Source organism: Solanum stenotomum, chromosome 2, assembly GCF_019186545.1.
Source record: "Solanum stenotomum isolate F172 chromosome 2, ASM1918654v1, whole genome shotgun sequence".
NCBI lineage: Eukaryota > Viridiplantae > Streptophyta > Magnoliopsida > Solanales > Solanaceae > Solanum > Solanum stenotomum.
Genome location: NC_064283.1, coordinates 69,494,510 through 69,511,511, shown reverse-complemented (window position 1 = coordinate 69,511,511; position 17,002 = coordinate 69,494,510). Strand labels below are relative to the sequence as shown.

At 32.6% G+C, this 17,002-nt stretch overlaps 2 protein-coding genes and 1 pseudogene across 2 annotated transcripts in view; 2 read left to right on the top strand and 1 right to left on the bottom strand.

Annotated features, from left to right (window-relative positions):
• Window positions 1–8,704, bottom strand: part of LOC125856249 (putative late blight resistance protein homolog R1B-17) — a 254,798-nt pseudogene extending 246,094 nt beyond the window's left edge.
• The window catches only part of LOC125856363 (probable xyloglucan endotransglucosylase/hydrolase protein 28), a 265,879-nt gene that overhangs the window by 215,751 nt on the left and 33,126 nt on the right, over window positions 1–17,002 (top strand). The gene's annotated exons all lie outside the window — the stretch shown is intronic.
• LOC125856248 (putative late blight resistance protein homolog R1A-10) lies at window positions 14,000–16,651 on the top strand (the record flags this gene model as incomplete). The annotated part of the gene is made up of 1 exon (XM_049535782.1): window positions 14,000–16,651. A coding segment is annotated over one exon (2,652 nt), but the record flags the coding sequence as incomplete, so codon positions are not given.

Below are 17,002 nucleotides of genomic sequence, written 5' to 3'. Positions count from 1 at the left end.
ATGAAACTCTTAACTTTTGACTTGACTTGAAACTCAATACTTAACTTGGAACTTGAGCCTTAGAATGAAGTTAAAACGTTCAATGAAGACTCTTGGAAAACCTTAAAGACTTGCTTTGACTTACTTACTTCTAAGCTTGACTTCACTTGACTTGGAAACTAACTTCACTTGAATTGGAAACTAACTTCACTTGACTTGGAAACTAACTTCACTTGACTTGTAGTTTTACTTGACTTTTGGAAGTACCTTGGAGTGTTGGAAACAACTAGGAAACATAGGTATAATACCTAGGAACATGTATGAAAAAAGAAATGGTGAATGAAAGGGAAGGATTGGTGTCCTTGGCACTAGGAGAGGTGCAACAGCCCAGCCCCTTTTTCCCCAAAAATCCGACTTTTTCCCCTTGTTTCTTTCCAATTCTAAACCCTCTCAACCTCAAGGTTTCAGCAGCAACACTTAGAACCATAAAGACCCTTATTATACAATAGATTCAACTCAAAAATCACAGCCAGAAATCTGTACTAAATCAGCAAGAACTTCAACACAACACCACTACAACTTCAACAACCAATAAATCTTCTCTTGGAATTAAAAACAAGTTGGTGTGTGGGGGTATGAACCAACCAACACTAAGGATCATCAATCTCTCAACATACAATAGATCACAACTCAAATACACAGCCCAATCCTGTCCCACAACCAACAATAACTTCAACAACACAACTAACAACATCAACAACAACTAACAACTTCAACAACTTCAACAACAAATCCAATCTCTTCTCAAATCATAAAAACGAGCTTGGTATGTGGGGGGGAAAGGATAAACCCACACTAAAGACTCACATACCTTGATAGGGATCACCCCCGACGAAAATCCACAATGATCTTGACCAATCTTGTTGATCTCCTCTTTCTTCTCTTCTTCTTCTCCTTCTTCTCTTCTTCTTCTCTTGAACCCTAACTCTTTCTCTTTCAAAATGGGACAGAATGATCCAAATATCAGCCTAATACAACAATATAAGCTCAAAAGAAATGATTTGTGAAAAGACCAAAATGCCCTTAAATTTCCGGAACGGAATCCCTGCCAACTGCCCAACTTTCAAAGATCATAACTCGCTCATACGAACTCGGAATTGAGCAAACTCAGTGGCGTTGGAAAGATCGTTCCACAAGCTTCGAAACCATAACTGGAACTACTCCTAACTCATCCTGAGCTAGGAGTTATGACTGCTCAAAGTTGGCCAAAAACTCACTGATTTCCACACTTAGCCAAATTTCCAAATCTTTGAACTTAGCCAAATTTTCCAGATTCTGGACTGCCAAATTTCCAGATTTTAAATTTTTTTCAAAAAAAAAGACTATTTCCAAATTTCAAGCTTCTTCATATTCATTTTTAAATTGTCGGATGTTACATATAGAAGGTTAGTTGGGAAATTAAACTACCTTACTGTGACTCGTCCAAATATTGCTTTTGCGGTAAGTGTTGTTAGCCAGTTCATGTCATCGCCTACGATCAAACATTGGGAAGCTTTGGCACAGATTCTATGTTACTTGAAAGGTGCCCCTGGACTTGGAATATTGTATAGCAATAGCGATCATACCTATGTTGAGTGTTTTGCAGATGCTGACTATGCTGGATCCAAAATTGATAGGAGATCGACTACTGGCTATTGTGTCTTTGTTAGAGGAAACCTAGTATCATGGAGGAGTAAGAAGCAAAGTGTTGTATCTCGATCAAGTGCAGAATCTGAGTATAGAGCTATTTCCCAGTCTACGTGTGAGATTATGTGGATACATCATCTTTTAACGGAAATTGGCCTAAAGCATCATACACCAGCAAAACTTTGGTGTGATAATCAAGCTGCTCTTCATATTGACTCAAATCCGGTGTATCATGAGAGAACTAAACATATTGAGGTTGACTGTCATTTTATTCGTGAGAAAATTCAGGAGAACTTGATTTCCACTGGCTATGTGAAGATAGGAGATCAACTGGCTGATTTGCTCACAAAGGCATTGCATGGAGCTCGAGTTGACTACCTTTGTAACAAGTTGGGCATGATCAATATTTATGCTCCAACTTGAGGGGGAGTGTTATAGAATGTATATAGACTTGATTCCTAGTAGAATACATAGCCTTATTTAGATAGCAGATTTGTAGGAATTAGCAGATTCACAGGAATAACCTCTTATTTCTTTCCTAAGTTAGCACACAATCTATTGTATTTATACATTGCTTACCTATTGGAATAATAGATCTTATACCATCTGATTACAAATAACATGTCTTTGAACAATACATAGATATCCAAATATTAACTACAGATTAAACAAATTATTCAGTACTGAAAGAAAACACAAAAAAAAAACTTATTCGAAACAGTTTACATGAAAGAAAACACTCAAAACATTAATTTAAAACATCTTCAGAACCATCCGGGGAAATGATTTCAAACTTGAAAATGTTTGAATCAACAAACAATACTTGTAACAAGTTTCTTTATTGGAACTAGTAATCAGATAACTGAGACTGCAAATGCATCATCATGCCTCGATACTCTCCTGCGAAAAAGGAGGAAAATAAGTAAGAAAACATAGGAGAGGAATGTGATGAACACGAAAATAATTGAATATAATCTATGTTTGATATAAAGTCACCTAAATTCTGTATTAGTAGTATAACAGAGTAATGTTGCCCAATTTAATGTTTCAGCAAAGTATGAAACCCACAATACAACAACATACTCAGCGTAGTCCTACAAAATAGAGTCTGGGGAGGAACCTTACCTCAAAGGAAGAGAGGTTGTTTCCGATAGACCTTTGGCTCAAGGAAAAAAAGTTCAAAGGAGTCCCGAAAAGAAATGAAGTACAAGACACAACAACAGATAGTAACATCACAGAAACTACAACAAGCATTACTATAATCGAGATATAAGGGACAACATATAGTACCAAAAATTGAAGGATAAGAAACTATAGGAGCAATACTATGACTACTGATATGAACGGACAACAAGACAACATACTGCTACCTACTAATTCTGTGTATAGAGACTATAGGGATAGATGCAATCTTATTGAAAAATGTCTTATTCAATATTTAATGATACGAGACGGAGAGAATTGGACTAACTTATAACAACTTCACTTTGTGGAATTGAAATCAGCTTCAGTAGGGAATAGTGAGCTTGAATTTGCCGCTTTCTGGATCAGCTTGCTTCTTCTTTTTCTCGCGTTCTATTTCTCTTGCAGATTCTCTTGCTTTGCTTGTGTTGTCCAGCTTCATTTCTTGAAGGTAATCCAAATCGGCAAGCTCAAGTGGCACAGCCTCAAGGTTAAGGCAGGAGATCAGGACAAGGCTCCTAAGTCTTGAGAAGGGACAGTTCGATGCCTCCCACGACACAAAATCTGCCATTTCAATCCACAAGACCTGAAGTTTCTTGAAACCTCCCGGCTCCATCTTCCAGGACGGCCCTGTGAATGCATTTTCTTTCAATTCTAGGACCTGGAGATTTTTCACCTGCCCCAATCTATATGCCTGGTTCCAGTCAAACCTTGTTTTTGATAGAGTTAACTTCTTCAAATTTGGTAAACATTCAAAGAATGCTGACGGAAGTGAAGAGATTTATTACTCTTATCATCATTTAGCAGTGTTAAACTTTCCAGGAGCTTTAGCACTTGAAAATTGCTGAAAAATTCACCTTTGCTAGTTTCAAGAAAAGGCGTCAAATTACCTTCAATACTCATTTTTTTGACATTACCAGCCATTGAAAGAACATTTCCCTTGCAGCTTTCTGGTGTAACCAGAGATAGAGTTTGCAATAAACAAGAATTTGTACTACTACTACTTGTAGGGGGTGGTAAGATTGCAGGTTTGTTGGTGCGCAGATGGCGTAAACGTGGCATGTTCCATATGTCAGCTTTTATATCAAGGGTGGGCTTGGAAGTATTCAGAATAAGAGTTTGTGCATTTCAGAAAGAAGTGAAGAGTTTAGGAAGTTCCTTGAAATCACCTGAGATAGCAATATACCTTAAGTCCAATAGCTGGTAAAATTCCCTGGGAATACTAAACTTGAGGGATTCAATGTCTAAGACTCTCATAAGTGGAAATGCGTTAGGGATGAATTTGACGTCGATGTTAGAAAAGTCAACTTGTTTTTGTTTTGAGGAAAAACATAACAATGACCTAACCTGTTCTTCAACTGTCTTTTTTGAGATGAAATTTTGAGGAACAGATGATTGAATAGACACTCGACGACAAGTAATTGAGTTTTGTATGTCTTGATCAGATGTGAGACATACTTGTTTGAAAAGAGCCAATCTAGTAGCCTCTTCAACGCAAAACTCATGTAACATGTCGTGAACACGACATGTTTTTATTCGATCATTAGACGTCTTTCCCATCACCATCACTAAGTTTCTGTTGGCAAAGTCATTGAGATAATACTCTGATATCTCTTCAATTTCGTTGCCCGACAACCTGGACATTATGAGTCCCTCAGCAATCCAGAGTCGAATCAATTTCCAAGCGGGGATATCAAATCCTTGAGGAAAGGCACCAAAATACAAGAAGCAAGCCTTTTTTTCTTGTGGCAAATGATTGTAACTCAGTCTCACAACATTCACACATCTCTGAAGTTTGTCTTCTTGTATAAGGTGTTTCCCCACATTTTCCCTAACTACTCTCCAATCAATTTCGCTCGTACGACCTCTTAAAGCTCCTGCAATTACCACAATTGTAAGTGGTACTCCACTACATTTTGCTACAATGGCTTCTGCATGTTCTACTAACTCAACAGGACAACGGCTAACGCCAAAAGCTCTCTTTTCTAGTAGCTGGAAACTTTCATCTCCATCCAAAAATTTCAGATTGTGGGGATATTTATTGACAGATCTAGCAATGTCTTCGTGTCGAGTGGTCATCATGATCCTGTGGGCTTTTTTATTATCAGGGAAAACTGTGTTGACAAAATCTACAATAATTGAATCCCATACATCATCCAAGACAATGAGACATTTACCTCCATTAGCCACGCGCTTACGTATTTCCTCAGTTATGTCTGTCTCATTTCTGTTTTTGAATTCATCAAAGGAATTTGTGAACCCTTTCAGAATATTGAAAAGGATATCCCTTTTTACACACGTTTGATTGTCCGATGAAAACCCAAATGTAACTGAAAAATTCTCGCGAAATCTTAGGATCATTATATATTTTTCTTGCCAGTGTGGTTTTACCAAGTCCCGGCATTCCTACAACGGGGATAACATCTAGACACTCTGCTCCTTCAACCAGACGATTGATCACTTTGTTGCTTCCTCATCAAATCCAACCACTTCGTGATTTTCCAATGACGAACCCTATAAGATGGACAAACAAGTTATTAAGAGTACTACTTGTCTTGATTGTATCATAAAAAGAAATTACTCCATCTACATTCTAGACAGGTATCAAATAAGCTATGATCATGTGCCAATTCATGTGTGAAAGTTAATTTTCAATGTCCCCTTATCCTATGTAATGTCTATTTTATTCTTCATATTTTCAATCCCCATCTTTCACTACAAGAAAGTATGCAATTGTATATGACAATTGGTGGTGGTAATGACTAAAGATAGTAATCACGTGTGCCGGTCTTGGATGGTGTTGACTGATGATAGTGATTGTGGATAGTATCTTTATGGTAAAGTGATTGATAATATTGATTAACTGTGGTTATTGTTGGTGGCGGCTGATAATTAATAGTGGAATGATACTGACAGTTAACAGTGGTGGTGAATGATGATGGTGGTTGGCGATATATAATGTTGACTAATGGTGGCAATTATCGACACTGATTAGTGGATGTAATAAGGGTTGGTGGTGCTGGTTGCAAATGATGGTTAATGGTAATGACGAGTAATTTGGTGATTGACGGTACTTGTGGTTGTGGTTGGACTGAGGATGGTGGTTGTGGATTATAGGTGGTAGTAGTTGGGGGATGGTGGGTGAAAGTAGATGGAGTAATAGTGAAATGTCGTCTTTGTAAAAATTCTTAAATAGACATCTAAATGATACTGACTTTGTGATAGATCTTACTCATTCGGACCTATTCAGCCACATTAAGTGATTGTAAAATAAGAAAATCAACGGACTTACTAATTAGAGCATGTTTGACATTTTTATTAAAAACTGCTTATTTTTATAAACATTTTTTAAAAATAGCTTTTCTGAAAATTGTTTTTCAAAAAAAGCAAATTTTGTTTGGCAAATTCATTTGAAAAGTGCTTGTGATAAACAAATTGTGTTTGGCTTACAAATTTTTTTTAAAAAAAAAATGCTTTTGAGAGCAAAACTACAAAAAAGGGCTAGTATCAATATGTTTTTAATATTAAAATTATTTTATAGAGAGAAAATATTTCAAATATATAATACAAAAACTTTAATTATAATTTTATTTTAATTAAATCAAAATGTACATATTCAAATTTTCAATCAATATTATACATAAATAAATCAATAAATAAAAAATGGAAAAATGCATAAGTACCCTGTACCCCCACATATTTATTATTGCTGCTAAATATAATATAACAATAATTATTTTATTACCGTTAAACAATTAAACCAATTTTATTTATTTGTTTATTGTAAAATGAGTTTATGTAAAAATATGACACCTGAACCTAACTCAACATCAAAAGTTAGCTCGTAATTTTTTTTTTTTATCCAAGTCCATATATATATAGCCAAGACAACTAAAAAAAGTTTTGGCTTACCAAAAGATGTGTCAATTGGAGTAGGACAAAAAACTATCACATGTGGTAGGTTATGGAATGCCGAAGGAGGTGGGGAGATAAAATAATTGTTTTTTGTCATAAAACCAAAGTGAATAAGACAAGAATATTAAAGATGAAAATAATAGTACAGCAAAACCTTTAAATTAATATAGGCTGGATCATAAAATATTATTATTTTGATGAGTTATTATTTAATCGATAAATTAATATTTATTAATTTAAAGAGTGTTCCGACACCAGAAAAATTATTCAGGAATGAAATCTCAAAGAATTTGAGAGAACCCACTTGTAAAAACGTCATTCATGAACTTCATGATTAATGATTTCGATTATCGCAATAAAATGGACGTTAATAACCTATTGGATGAGTGAAAATGATACAGGTTAAGAGGTCAAGAGCTTAGAACAAATTGTGGATATCATTAGAAACACAAATTGATGATAAAGTTGAAGATGATACAATACATTTGAAACCAGTTACACGTAAGGAAACACTTGAATCTAGAACTCATTACAATTTTATGGTGCAATTAGAAAAGACAACACCGAAACTTTGCATGCAATAAGAAATCTCAACTGATATAATATTTGTTTTTTCATAACAAGTAAAATAAAGAGACTTTTTGAAGAATCTTTTATTTCTTTAATATATAACCATATGAATTCTGGCTTATTTACACATTACAATTGAATTGAAATGGCCAACCGATTATGAAAATTAATATTTATTTTGGTAAACCTAAGATAATTTGTATAATTTGCAAATCACATACCGGCCTTAATGTGAACATTCAACTAGCTAGTCTAATAAAAGTCTAGATTTGAAATTTATCCGTTTAAGTTTACAAGTATTTTGAATTATTAAAATCAAAGTTTCAAAGTTTTTCTACTCGAAATGATAAATATATTTGGTGTGATGAATAGTGTTACTCTAAATTTGGTGTAACACTATTCACACACCAAAATAGTGTAAAATTTGGTGTTGAATTGGACACCAAATTTTACACCAAATAAGGATTTGGAGTAAAATTTGGTGTTGGGTTGGAGATGGTCTTAAGAAACAATAAATAATAGGGGTAATATTACCATGGAAAATGCTAAATGGCCAGAAAAATTGGCCAGAATTTGGCTAGAAATTTAAAAAGTCTATAAAATCCTTTTTATTTGAAAATAAACTGAGTTTTTTTTCATTTTTTAATTAAAAGGTATTAAAGTTAAAAGGGTAAAAATGTTCAAAAAGGTAAAATAACATAGTGTGAAATATGTTATTTTATCATTTTGGCCAAAATGATTTTTCCTATTACCATATTATCCTTTGAATTTATTAAATTTAATGCTTTGTAAAATGTGTTAGATGATAAATAATATTTAATAAGGTAAACTATCACTTGATTTTCTAAATTAGACAAGTACTGTTGGACAACTATTTTTAGTATAGTGGACAACTATTGTTGGACGGAGAGAGTACTACTCACAATATCATAAGAAAAAATATTTAGCGGTAATTAAGTTAATGGTATTGTATTCAGAATCGCTAAAGCATTCAATGATACTTGCATAGAGTGTTGGTTATAAAGACACATATTTATTATTATCGCTAAATATAATATCACAATAATTATTTTACTGTCATTAAACAATTAAAGCAATTTTACTTATTTATTTGTTGTAAAATGAGTTTATGTAAAAATATGACACCTGAACCTAACTCAACATCAAAAGTTAGCTCTTAAATTTTTTTGAGGAAATGGTCTAAAACCCCGCCAACCTATACCCGAAATTCCAACTACACACACCAACTTCACGGGTGTCCTATTACCCCCCTGAACTTCATATTTCTCTATTTTCTACACACTTAAATGTTGACCACGACACATAAACCAAACAAATATTCCAACGTGATTACACACGCCGGGTCCCCCATTTCTTCAACTCCCAATTTCTAATTTTCCCCCATTTCCCTCCTAAAACGTAAAAGACCCAAAAAAAATATCCTTTCTAATTTTTCATCTCCTTCTCCATTTGCATATGCATTTATGTTGATGATCCAAGGATTTTGTTGTGTATTTTCAACTTGATTTCGTAGTTTATCAACTGATTTAGTAAAAGGTTAGTTCTTTATCCCTTATTTCGAGTTTTTGCTTTATTCCTTAGGGTTTCTGTTGATTCGTGAAATTAAGAGCAACATTGGGTCTGGTTCATCCATACAAAGCTTATTCAAGTTTTCATTTGCCATTTTTGATGAATTTCAAGAAAATTCAAATTTCAAATTAGAGACCTAAATAAGAAATTAAAGCAGATTACAAACCCTAAATTCAAGATTTGAAGTAGAAATGAACATAAACAACTAAATCCTACTTATTTTTTTAGAGAAAATCGTGAAATTTTTATAAAAGGAACAAGGGTTGATGGTGGGGAAGAAGAAACAATGGTTTATTTAATGGCGGGGAAGATGATCGTGGGAGAAAGAGAAAATTTTCGTCAAAATTTAAGGTGTTCTCACCTTCTAACGCGCTTAGAGAAGGTGTTCTCACCTCCTATGACAGGTCAACGTTTAAGTGGTAGAAAATAAAAAAATATAAAGTTTAAGGGGTAATAGAATACCCGTAAAGTTGGAGTTTGTAGTTGAAATTTCAAATATAAATTGAAGAGGGGGGGGGGAGGTTTAGACCATTTTCTCAAAAAAAATTTGTCCAAGTCCATATATATAGCCAAGACGACTAAAAAAAGTTTTGGCCTTACCAAAAGATGTGTCAATTGGAGTAGGACAAAAAACTATCACGTGGTGGGTTATGGAATGCCGAAGGAGGTGGGGAGATAAAATTAATTGTTTTTTGTTAAGTGAATTAGACAAGAATATTAAAGATTAAAATAATAGTACAACAAAACCTCTCTAAATTAATATAGATTGGACCATAAAATATTATTATTTTATAAAGGTATTATTTAATCGATAAATTAATATTTATTAGTTTGAAAAGTGTTTCGACACCGGAAAAATTATTCAAGAATGAAGTCTCAAAGAATTTGAAAGAATCCACTAGTAAAAACGTCATTCATGAACTTAAGATCATGATTAATGATTTCGGTTACCGCAACAAAATGGACGTTAATAACTTATTGGATGGGTGAAAATGATACAAGTTAAGAGGTCAAGAGCTTAGAACAAATTGTGGATATCATTAGAAACACAATGTTGATGATAAAGTTGAAGATGATACAATACATTTGGAACCAATTACACGTAAGGAAACACTTGCATCTAGAACTCTTCACAATTTTATGGTGCAATTAGAAAAAGACAACACCAAAACTTTTGCATGCAATAAGAAATTTTAACTGATATAATATTTGTTTTTTCATAACAAGTAAAATAAAGAGACTTTTTGAAGAATCTTTTATTTCTTTAATATATAACCATATGAATTCTCGCTTATTTACACATTATAATTGCATTGAAATGGCCAACCGATTATGACAATTAATATTTGTTTTGGTAAATCTAAGACAAATTTGTATAATTTGCAAATCACATACCGACCTTAATGTGAACATTCCACTAGCTAGTCTAATCAAAGTCTAGATTCAAAATTTATTAGTTTAAGCTTACAACTATTTTTAATTATTAAAAAAAAGTTTTTCTACTCGAAATGACAAATATATTTGCAAATGGATAAGCATTTGTCAGTTGATATTTCCGGGTTAATTTAAGATCGAGGCGATTAATAATAGATTTTAAATATTTTCTTTATCGAAATTTTGTGAAATCGAGTGAAAGATGGAGTTATATTTCATTATATTTTTTTTGCATATAATAATAGGAATAATGTTAATACTTAAATATATCTAAATACGATTTCAAAAGTGAAGAATAAATTGAAAAACATTATTTTCCAAATTAAAAATAGGGAAAATGCATAAGTACCCCCCAACCTATGCTCAAATCCCTGAGACATATCTAACCTTTACTAAGGTCCTATTACCCCCGAACTTATTTTATATATAATTTTCTACCCCTTTTTGGCCTACATGGCACTATCTTGTGGGCCCAACGATGTTGACAATTTTTCAAGAATAGTGCCACGTAGGCCGAAAAGGGGTAGAAAATTAATTAAAAAATAAGTTCGGGGGGGGGGGGGGGGGGGGGGGGGGGGGGGGTAATAGGACCTTAGTAAAGGTTAGGTGTGTCTCAAAGATTTTGGGTATAGGTTGGGTGGGTACTTATGCATTTTCCCTTAAAAATATAATTAAATTTAAAATTTTCATTATCCAACACTAATATTTAAATAAAATAAAATTTGTGTTAAAATAAATAAATATTTTTTATTACCAGTTCCTTTATTTAACGGAGAGATTCTTAGGAAGGTGGCCAATTTGATTAAAGTATTTTTGACAGAATTATTCTTATTATTCACCGAGGCGGCATATCAGTCGGTTCGATTTTAAAGTTTATTGGTTTGACTTATCGGTTATCAGTTTGTAATCATTAAGAATCATTAAAATATTGACTAATTAATTTATCGGTTATTGATCGTTATTGGTTTGGTTATCGATTTAACCGTTAAGATTTTACAGAAAAAATAAACAATTTAAAATCACTTAGAAACATGGTGACAAACCAAATAAACCATGCACATGAGTTGATAGATTATATCTTGCTAAAAAATAACACCAACACATTGTAGAATTAATAACTGAAAATTTGAGACTGCCAGAAATAAAAATATGAAACTAAATCCTAAGTCAAGAAATTTATATACTGAATGATATAAATATAATTTATTAATTTACTATCGGGTTAACATTTAACCTGTTAAGAGAAAACCTCAAACCGTTAAGAATGATAACCCGATAATAGAAAAAACTAAAACCGTTATCAAACCGCCGTTAAATTAATAGCCTATTACCGATAAATCAATATCTTTTTTTTATTCAAATTATCGATTTCGATTCGATTTTGAATAGCCCTACCTGGCATAGAGTATAAAAAAGTATTAAACTAGTCTATTTCAGATCTAGACTTTGATAAACCAATTGAAACTTCACTTTTTAATAGATGTGTCTTTGCGATTTCGATTTTAGTCTAGAAATAGTTGTGTCTTATCCAAAAATAATATAATACAACTTTGAAGTGTGAACTCCATCTAACTATCGAAATAATTTTATATAGCTTTACTTATGGTGAGTTGGTATTTAAAAATTATAAAACGAGACCTCAATTCCATTAGTCTTTCATAAAATATGATAAGCCAAAATAATCAATAATCAACTGAAGAAATTGTTATTAAATGGTTGCATAAATCGATGAATAATTCGTACACTAATATAATGCAACTGTTAACTTCATTCAGCTGTTGATATCATTATTTTATTTTTGATTATTTGATATTTAAAATGATAAAATTAATGGAATCTTAACATCAACACATTATATTGGGGGAAGTGGTTTTGTATACTTACAAATTTTTTGAAATTTTTTTATGGTTGTTTTATAAGAGATTTTTACTTTTACGAATAAGAGATATGAAAAAGACAATTTGCTTCTATGCAAAAAATCTCACTAGAAACATTAGATTTTTTTTTAATTAAAATTTTAAAACCCATAACATAATAAACTGTATTGAACACGAAATAGACAAACAAAATAAAAACAGAATTTTCACCTTAAAAAATTGCACTAGACTTTTGAAATAAGACCAAAAAGTAACATAAACTACAAACTATATAGTTTTCAATTGTGAGATCCAATTAAATAATTTTTTTTTTATCTTTCACCGTTCCAATTAAATTAACATTTAGAGTTTGGAAAATATCCAATACAAAAATAAAATAAAATTAGGCATGCAAAATATCCAATACAAAAATAAAATAAAATTAGGCATGCACTTTATCGTTAAATTACTCATAGCTAACAAATATTTTTGATAATTCGTCATTGAATAGGATTAACAACAAATTTTACTATTTGGCTATTGAATTCGTCTATTGCTAATTCGTTTACTTAAAGGACCAAAAAATATTTTTCGATACTTAAAGGACTATTTTAAGCCTACTAAAAAAGATAAAGGGATCAATTTTGTCATTTTGTGTTGTTGTATGGCCATATATTCAAGCTAGTCTTCATTAGCTTTAAGTTTTATTGTTAGCTCTCTCAGAAATCACATCCTTGTTATTTTTCATGCTTCTATCAGCTTTGAGATTATCAGCTTGGAAGTAAAGAAAAAGGTAAATATTTTTTCTAGTTTTCTCTTTCTAATTCATGTATTTAGTGATTTGATAGAAATATTTTCAAAGGCAAATAAAGTAATATCCCCTTTTTGTTTTTATTTGTGTGGATTACATACATAAAAATTATATTTTTGACTTGATAATTATAGAACGTATATATGTGTTGGATGATCCCAGTTGTGTTCTAGATTAAATATCAACTGATTTTGAAATACTAATACTTTTAAAGTTATTAACTACTAATCGTCAGAAAATAAATAAGAAATTTATATATTTTTCTTTGTACCAAACACAGACTAAGGTTGGAAATTCATATATTTTTCTTCGTACCAAACACAGACTAAGATCTCTTATGGAAACCTATACATAACAAGTTTATGTAGATATAGATCTTAATATATCATTATACAGATGAGGGAAGTTTTTGTAACCCCTCTATATTTACTAGTTTTATTTTCAATAAAAGTACTTTTTTAAAAAAATATATATAAAAAAAAAAATCTCGTCTCTCTAGTTTATATTATGGTCTAAACTCTTGAAAATTTATTTGTGTATTTGTGCACTGCTTTGAGTAAGTTATCAAGTCTGGTCAATGTAAGATATTTTGACATGTTAAGATAAATTTTGGAGCTCGTAGATTAGAAACTGAGCGAGAAAGTCACAATTTTATTAAAATTTTATATTTTCGGCTGACTTATCTTGATGGGAATAGACAAGTGTCACCATGTCCACTTTTCGGATCGTAACATTAAGTATGGTCATTGTAAGATATTTTGATATGTTAAGATAAATCTAAGAGTTTGTCATAGAGTTATGGATTTGATATAATATAATAACTTTTATTAAAATCTAGTATTTATCTAGAATCAAATAAATTACCAGAATTCAAATGTTAACATTCTTTACTCTTGCTCCTTGCAGTTCCTTTTACTTGTGTTGTGTTTCTAATTTTTGTTCTTATTTAAATGTGCATGTGATTAGTTGAAACATCAATCCTGTGGAAATTGAATCTGGCATAAATGAATTCATTGCTTCAAAATGGGATGACATTGAAAAGCTAAGAATGGAATTGAGATTCCTAAGAACATTTGTCCTGTTTAGGAATTTGAATTTGGATTACTTTTATGAGAGGATGTCCATGAATATAGATAAGTTCAATGATCTAACAGATTCAATTTTCAATGAAGATGAATTTATCCTAGCCAAATACAACATGGACAGTCTTGCGCCTTACCTGCTGAAAGAAATCAAAAGTTATTTGAGATTGGAGAATGTAGCCATCATGACTGAGGAGCATATGTTTGAATATAGGGACAGCCTCCTCAAGCACCTCCATGATCTACCAAAGTATTGTTCTGATTTGCTTCTACCCCTCATGAGTGAATACAAGATTCTTCGGCAAGTATGCAGACATCTCAGACATTTCTATGAGTTGGAATGCAACAAAATTACAACAACAGAATTTCTCTATGCTCGGTACCAAATGACAGTTGATAGAGTAACACAATTCTGTTTTGATCTTTGGACTGGAAAGTATAAAAACTATACTTTCTTTGATATGTATGCCATCTATCGATGCTCTTCCGAGATCACTTTTCTACTCATCGACATAATCCCTCTCGAGCTAGAGGTTCTATACATTTGTACTTCTAAGCTCATCAAAGAATCAAGGTCAAAAGAACTAGAAAGATGTGTTAAGCAAATCTTAAAAGCATCTCCAAGGATTCTTCAAAACTATCTGATTCTTCTCCAACAAGGCATGGCAGGTGCACTAGCTGTCAATTATGCACCAACTCAAACAATTAATGTCATGATGGAGTTCCTATTGATCTTTCTCACTGATATACCAAAGCGATTTATCCATCATGAAAAATTGAACGATATGTTGGCACATGTTGGAGTGCTTACAAGGAAAATAACTATTTTGGTGACCAAGATGTTGGAGGAGAGCTCTGAGAATAATATCAATGAAGCGGACTTTTCAGCTTCAGACGTTTTGCAAGAAATTGAACAAATGAAGGGAGATATCAGACAGATTTTTTTAAAATCCCCAGAGTCATCTCAACTTTGTTTTCCTATGAATGATGGTTTCCTCTACATGAATCTTCTACTCAGACATTTAAATGATTTGCTCATTTCCAATGCTTATTCAGTTTCTCTCATAAAAAAAGAAATTGGGATGGTGAAACAAAGCCTTGAATTCCTAAGATCATCTTTTGGGAAAGTCAGAAAAACTAGTGGAGTAGTCAAAGATTGTTGGTTGCATGCTTTAGATGTGGCATATGAGGCAGAACATGTCATTAATTCCATTCTTGTCAGAGATAAAGCTCTCTCGCATCTCATCTTCTCACTTCCGAATGTCATTGATAAGATCAATCTTATTGTGGCACAAGTCACCAGTTTACAGCTGGAGGATAACAATGGGGATCACCTCCTTGATGCAAAGTCTTCCGAAGAGACAATTGAGTCAACCTCATCATCTTTTGTTGAGGTAACAGTAGGTCATGAGGAAGAAGAAGCCCGGATCATCTGCCAGCTCCTTGATGAACACGAATCCGAGCTTGATGTCATTTTGATTGTCGGAATGCCAGGACTCGGTAAAACTACTCTGGCCAACAAAGTGTATAAAAATACATTAGTTGCTACTCATTTCAATGTCCGTGCTTGGTGCACTGTTTCACAAAAGTATAACAAGTCAAAGGTGTTGCGGGAGATTCTTCAGCAAGTAACTGTCTCGGAAAAAAAAGAAAGTGAGGATGACCTTGCTGAAAATCTACGAAGAGCACTACTCGATAAAAGGTACCTTATCGTCTTGGATGATGTGTGGGATATTGAAACAGGGGAGATGTTAATAGCATGTTTTCCAAAGGTTAAGAGAGGAAATAGAATTATCTTAACTAGCCGAAGTAGTAAGGTAGGTTTGCAAGTCAAATGCCATAGTGATCCTCTCCACCTTCAACTTTTAACACCTGAAAAAAGTTGGGATTTATTCGTAAAAAAGGTATTTGGAGATGAAGGAAGCTGCCCTGCTGAACTGTCAGAAGTTGGACACCAAATAGTTGAGAAATGTAAAGGACTTCCCTTGGCTATTGTTTTGATTGCTGGAGTAATTGTTAGAGGAAAGAAGAAGGAAAAGGATTTGTGGCTTCAGATTGAACATAATCTGGATTCCTTTATTTCTTCAAACAACAATTTGCAGATGATGAAGGTTATGCAATTAAGTTATGACCATTTACCATACCACCTGAAGCCGTTGTTGCTTTACTTTGCAAGATCTCAAAAGAACAAACGAACTCCAGTCTCTACATTGATGCAGTTGTGGATGGCCGAAGGGTTGGTGGATCATGATAGTTCAGAGGAAGTAACTCAAAGTTACTTGGATGCTTTAATCTCCAGTAGCCTGATAATGGTTGATCATATCCCCTCCGAGAGTGTTTTGATAATGTCTGCAATGATCAAGGTTTGCTATATGCATGATGTTGTGCACGATTTTTGTTCAGTTAAAGCGAAAAAGGAAAAGTTTTTCAAGTTAATCAATTCAGGTGATCCATTTCATGCTTCGGATTTCCTACACCGTCGTCTAACCATTCATACTGATGACAGCCCAATCCACAAAAGATGTGTTTTGTTCAATTATTATTATTATTATTATTATTATTATTATTATTATTATTATTATTATTATTATTATTATTATTATTATCATCATCATTATCATTATCATTATCATTATCATTATCATTATCATTATCATTATCATTATCATTATCATTATCATGATTATGATTTTGATTTTGATTTTGATTTTGATTATGATTATGATTATGATTATGATTATGATGATGATGATGATGATGATGATGATGATGATGATTATTATGATGGAACGCATGTATTTCGGTAAGCATAGTTTAATATGTTACCCGAAGTCAAACTTATCATTTAGAGAATTACCAGAATGTGTGTTAGACAAACCGCAAAAATGCCTCGTAGA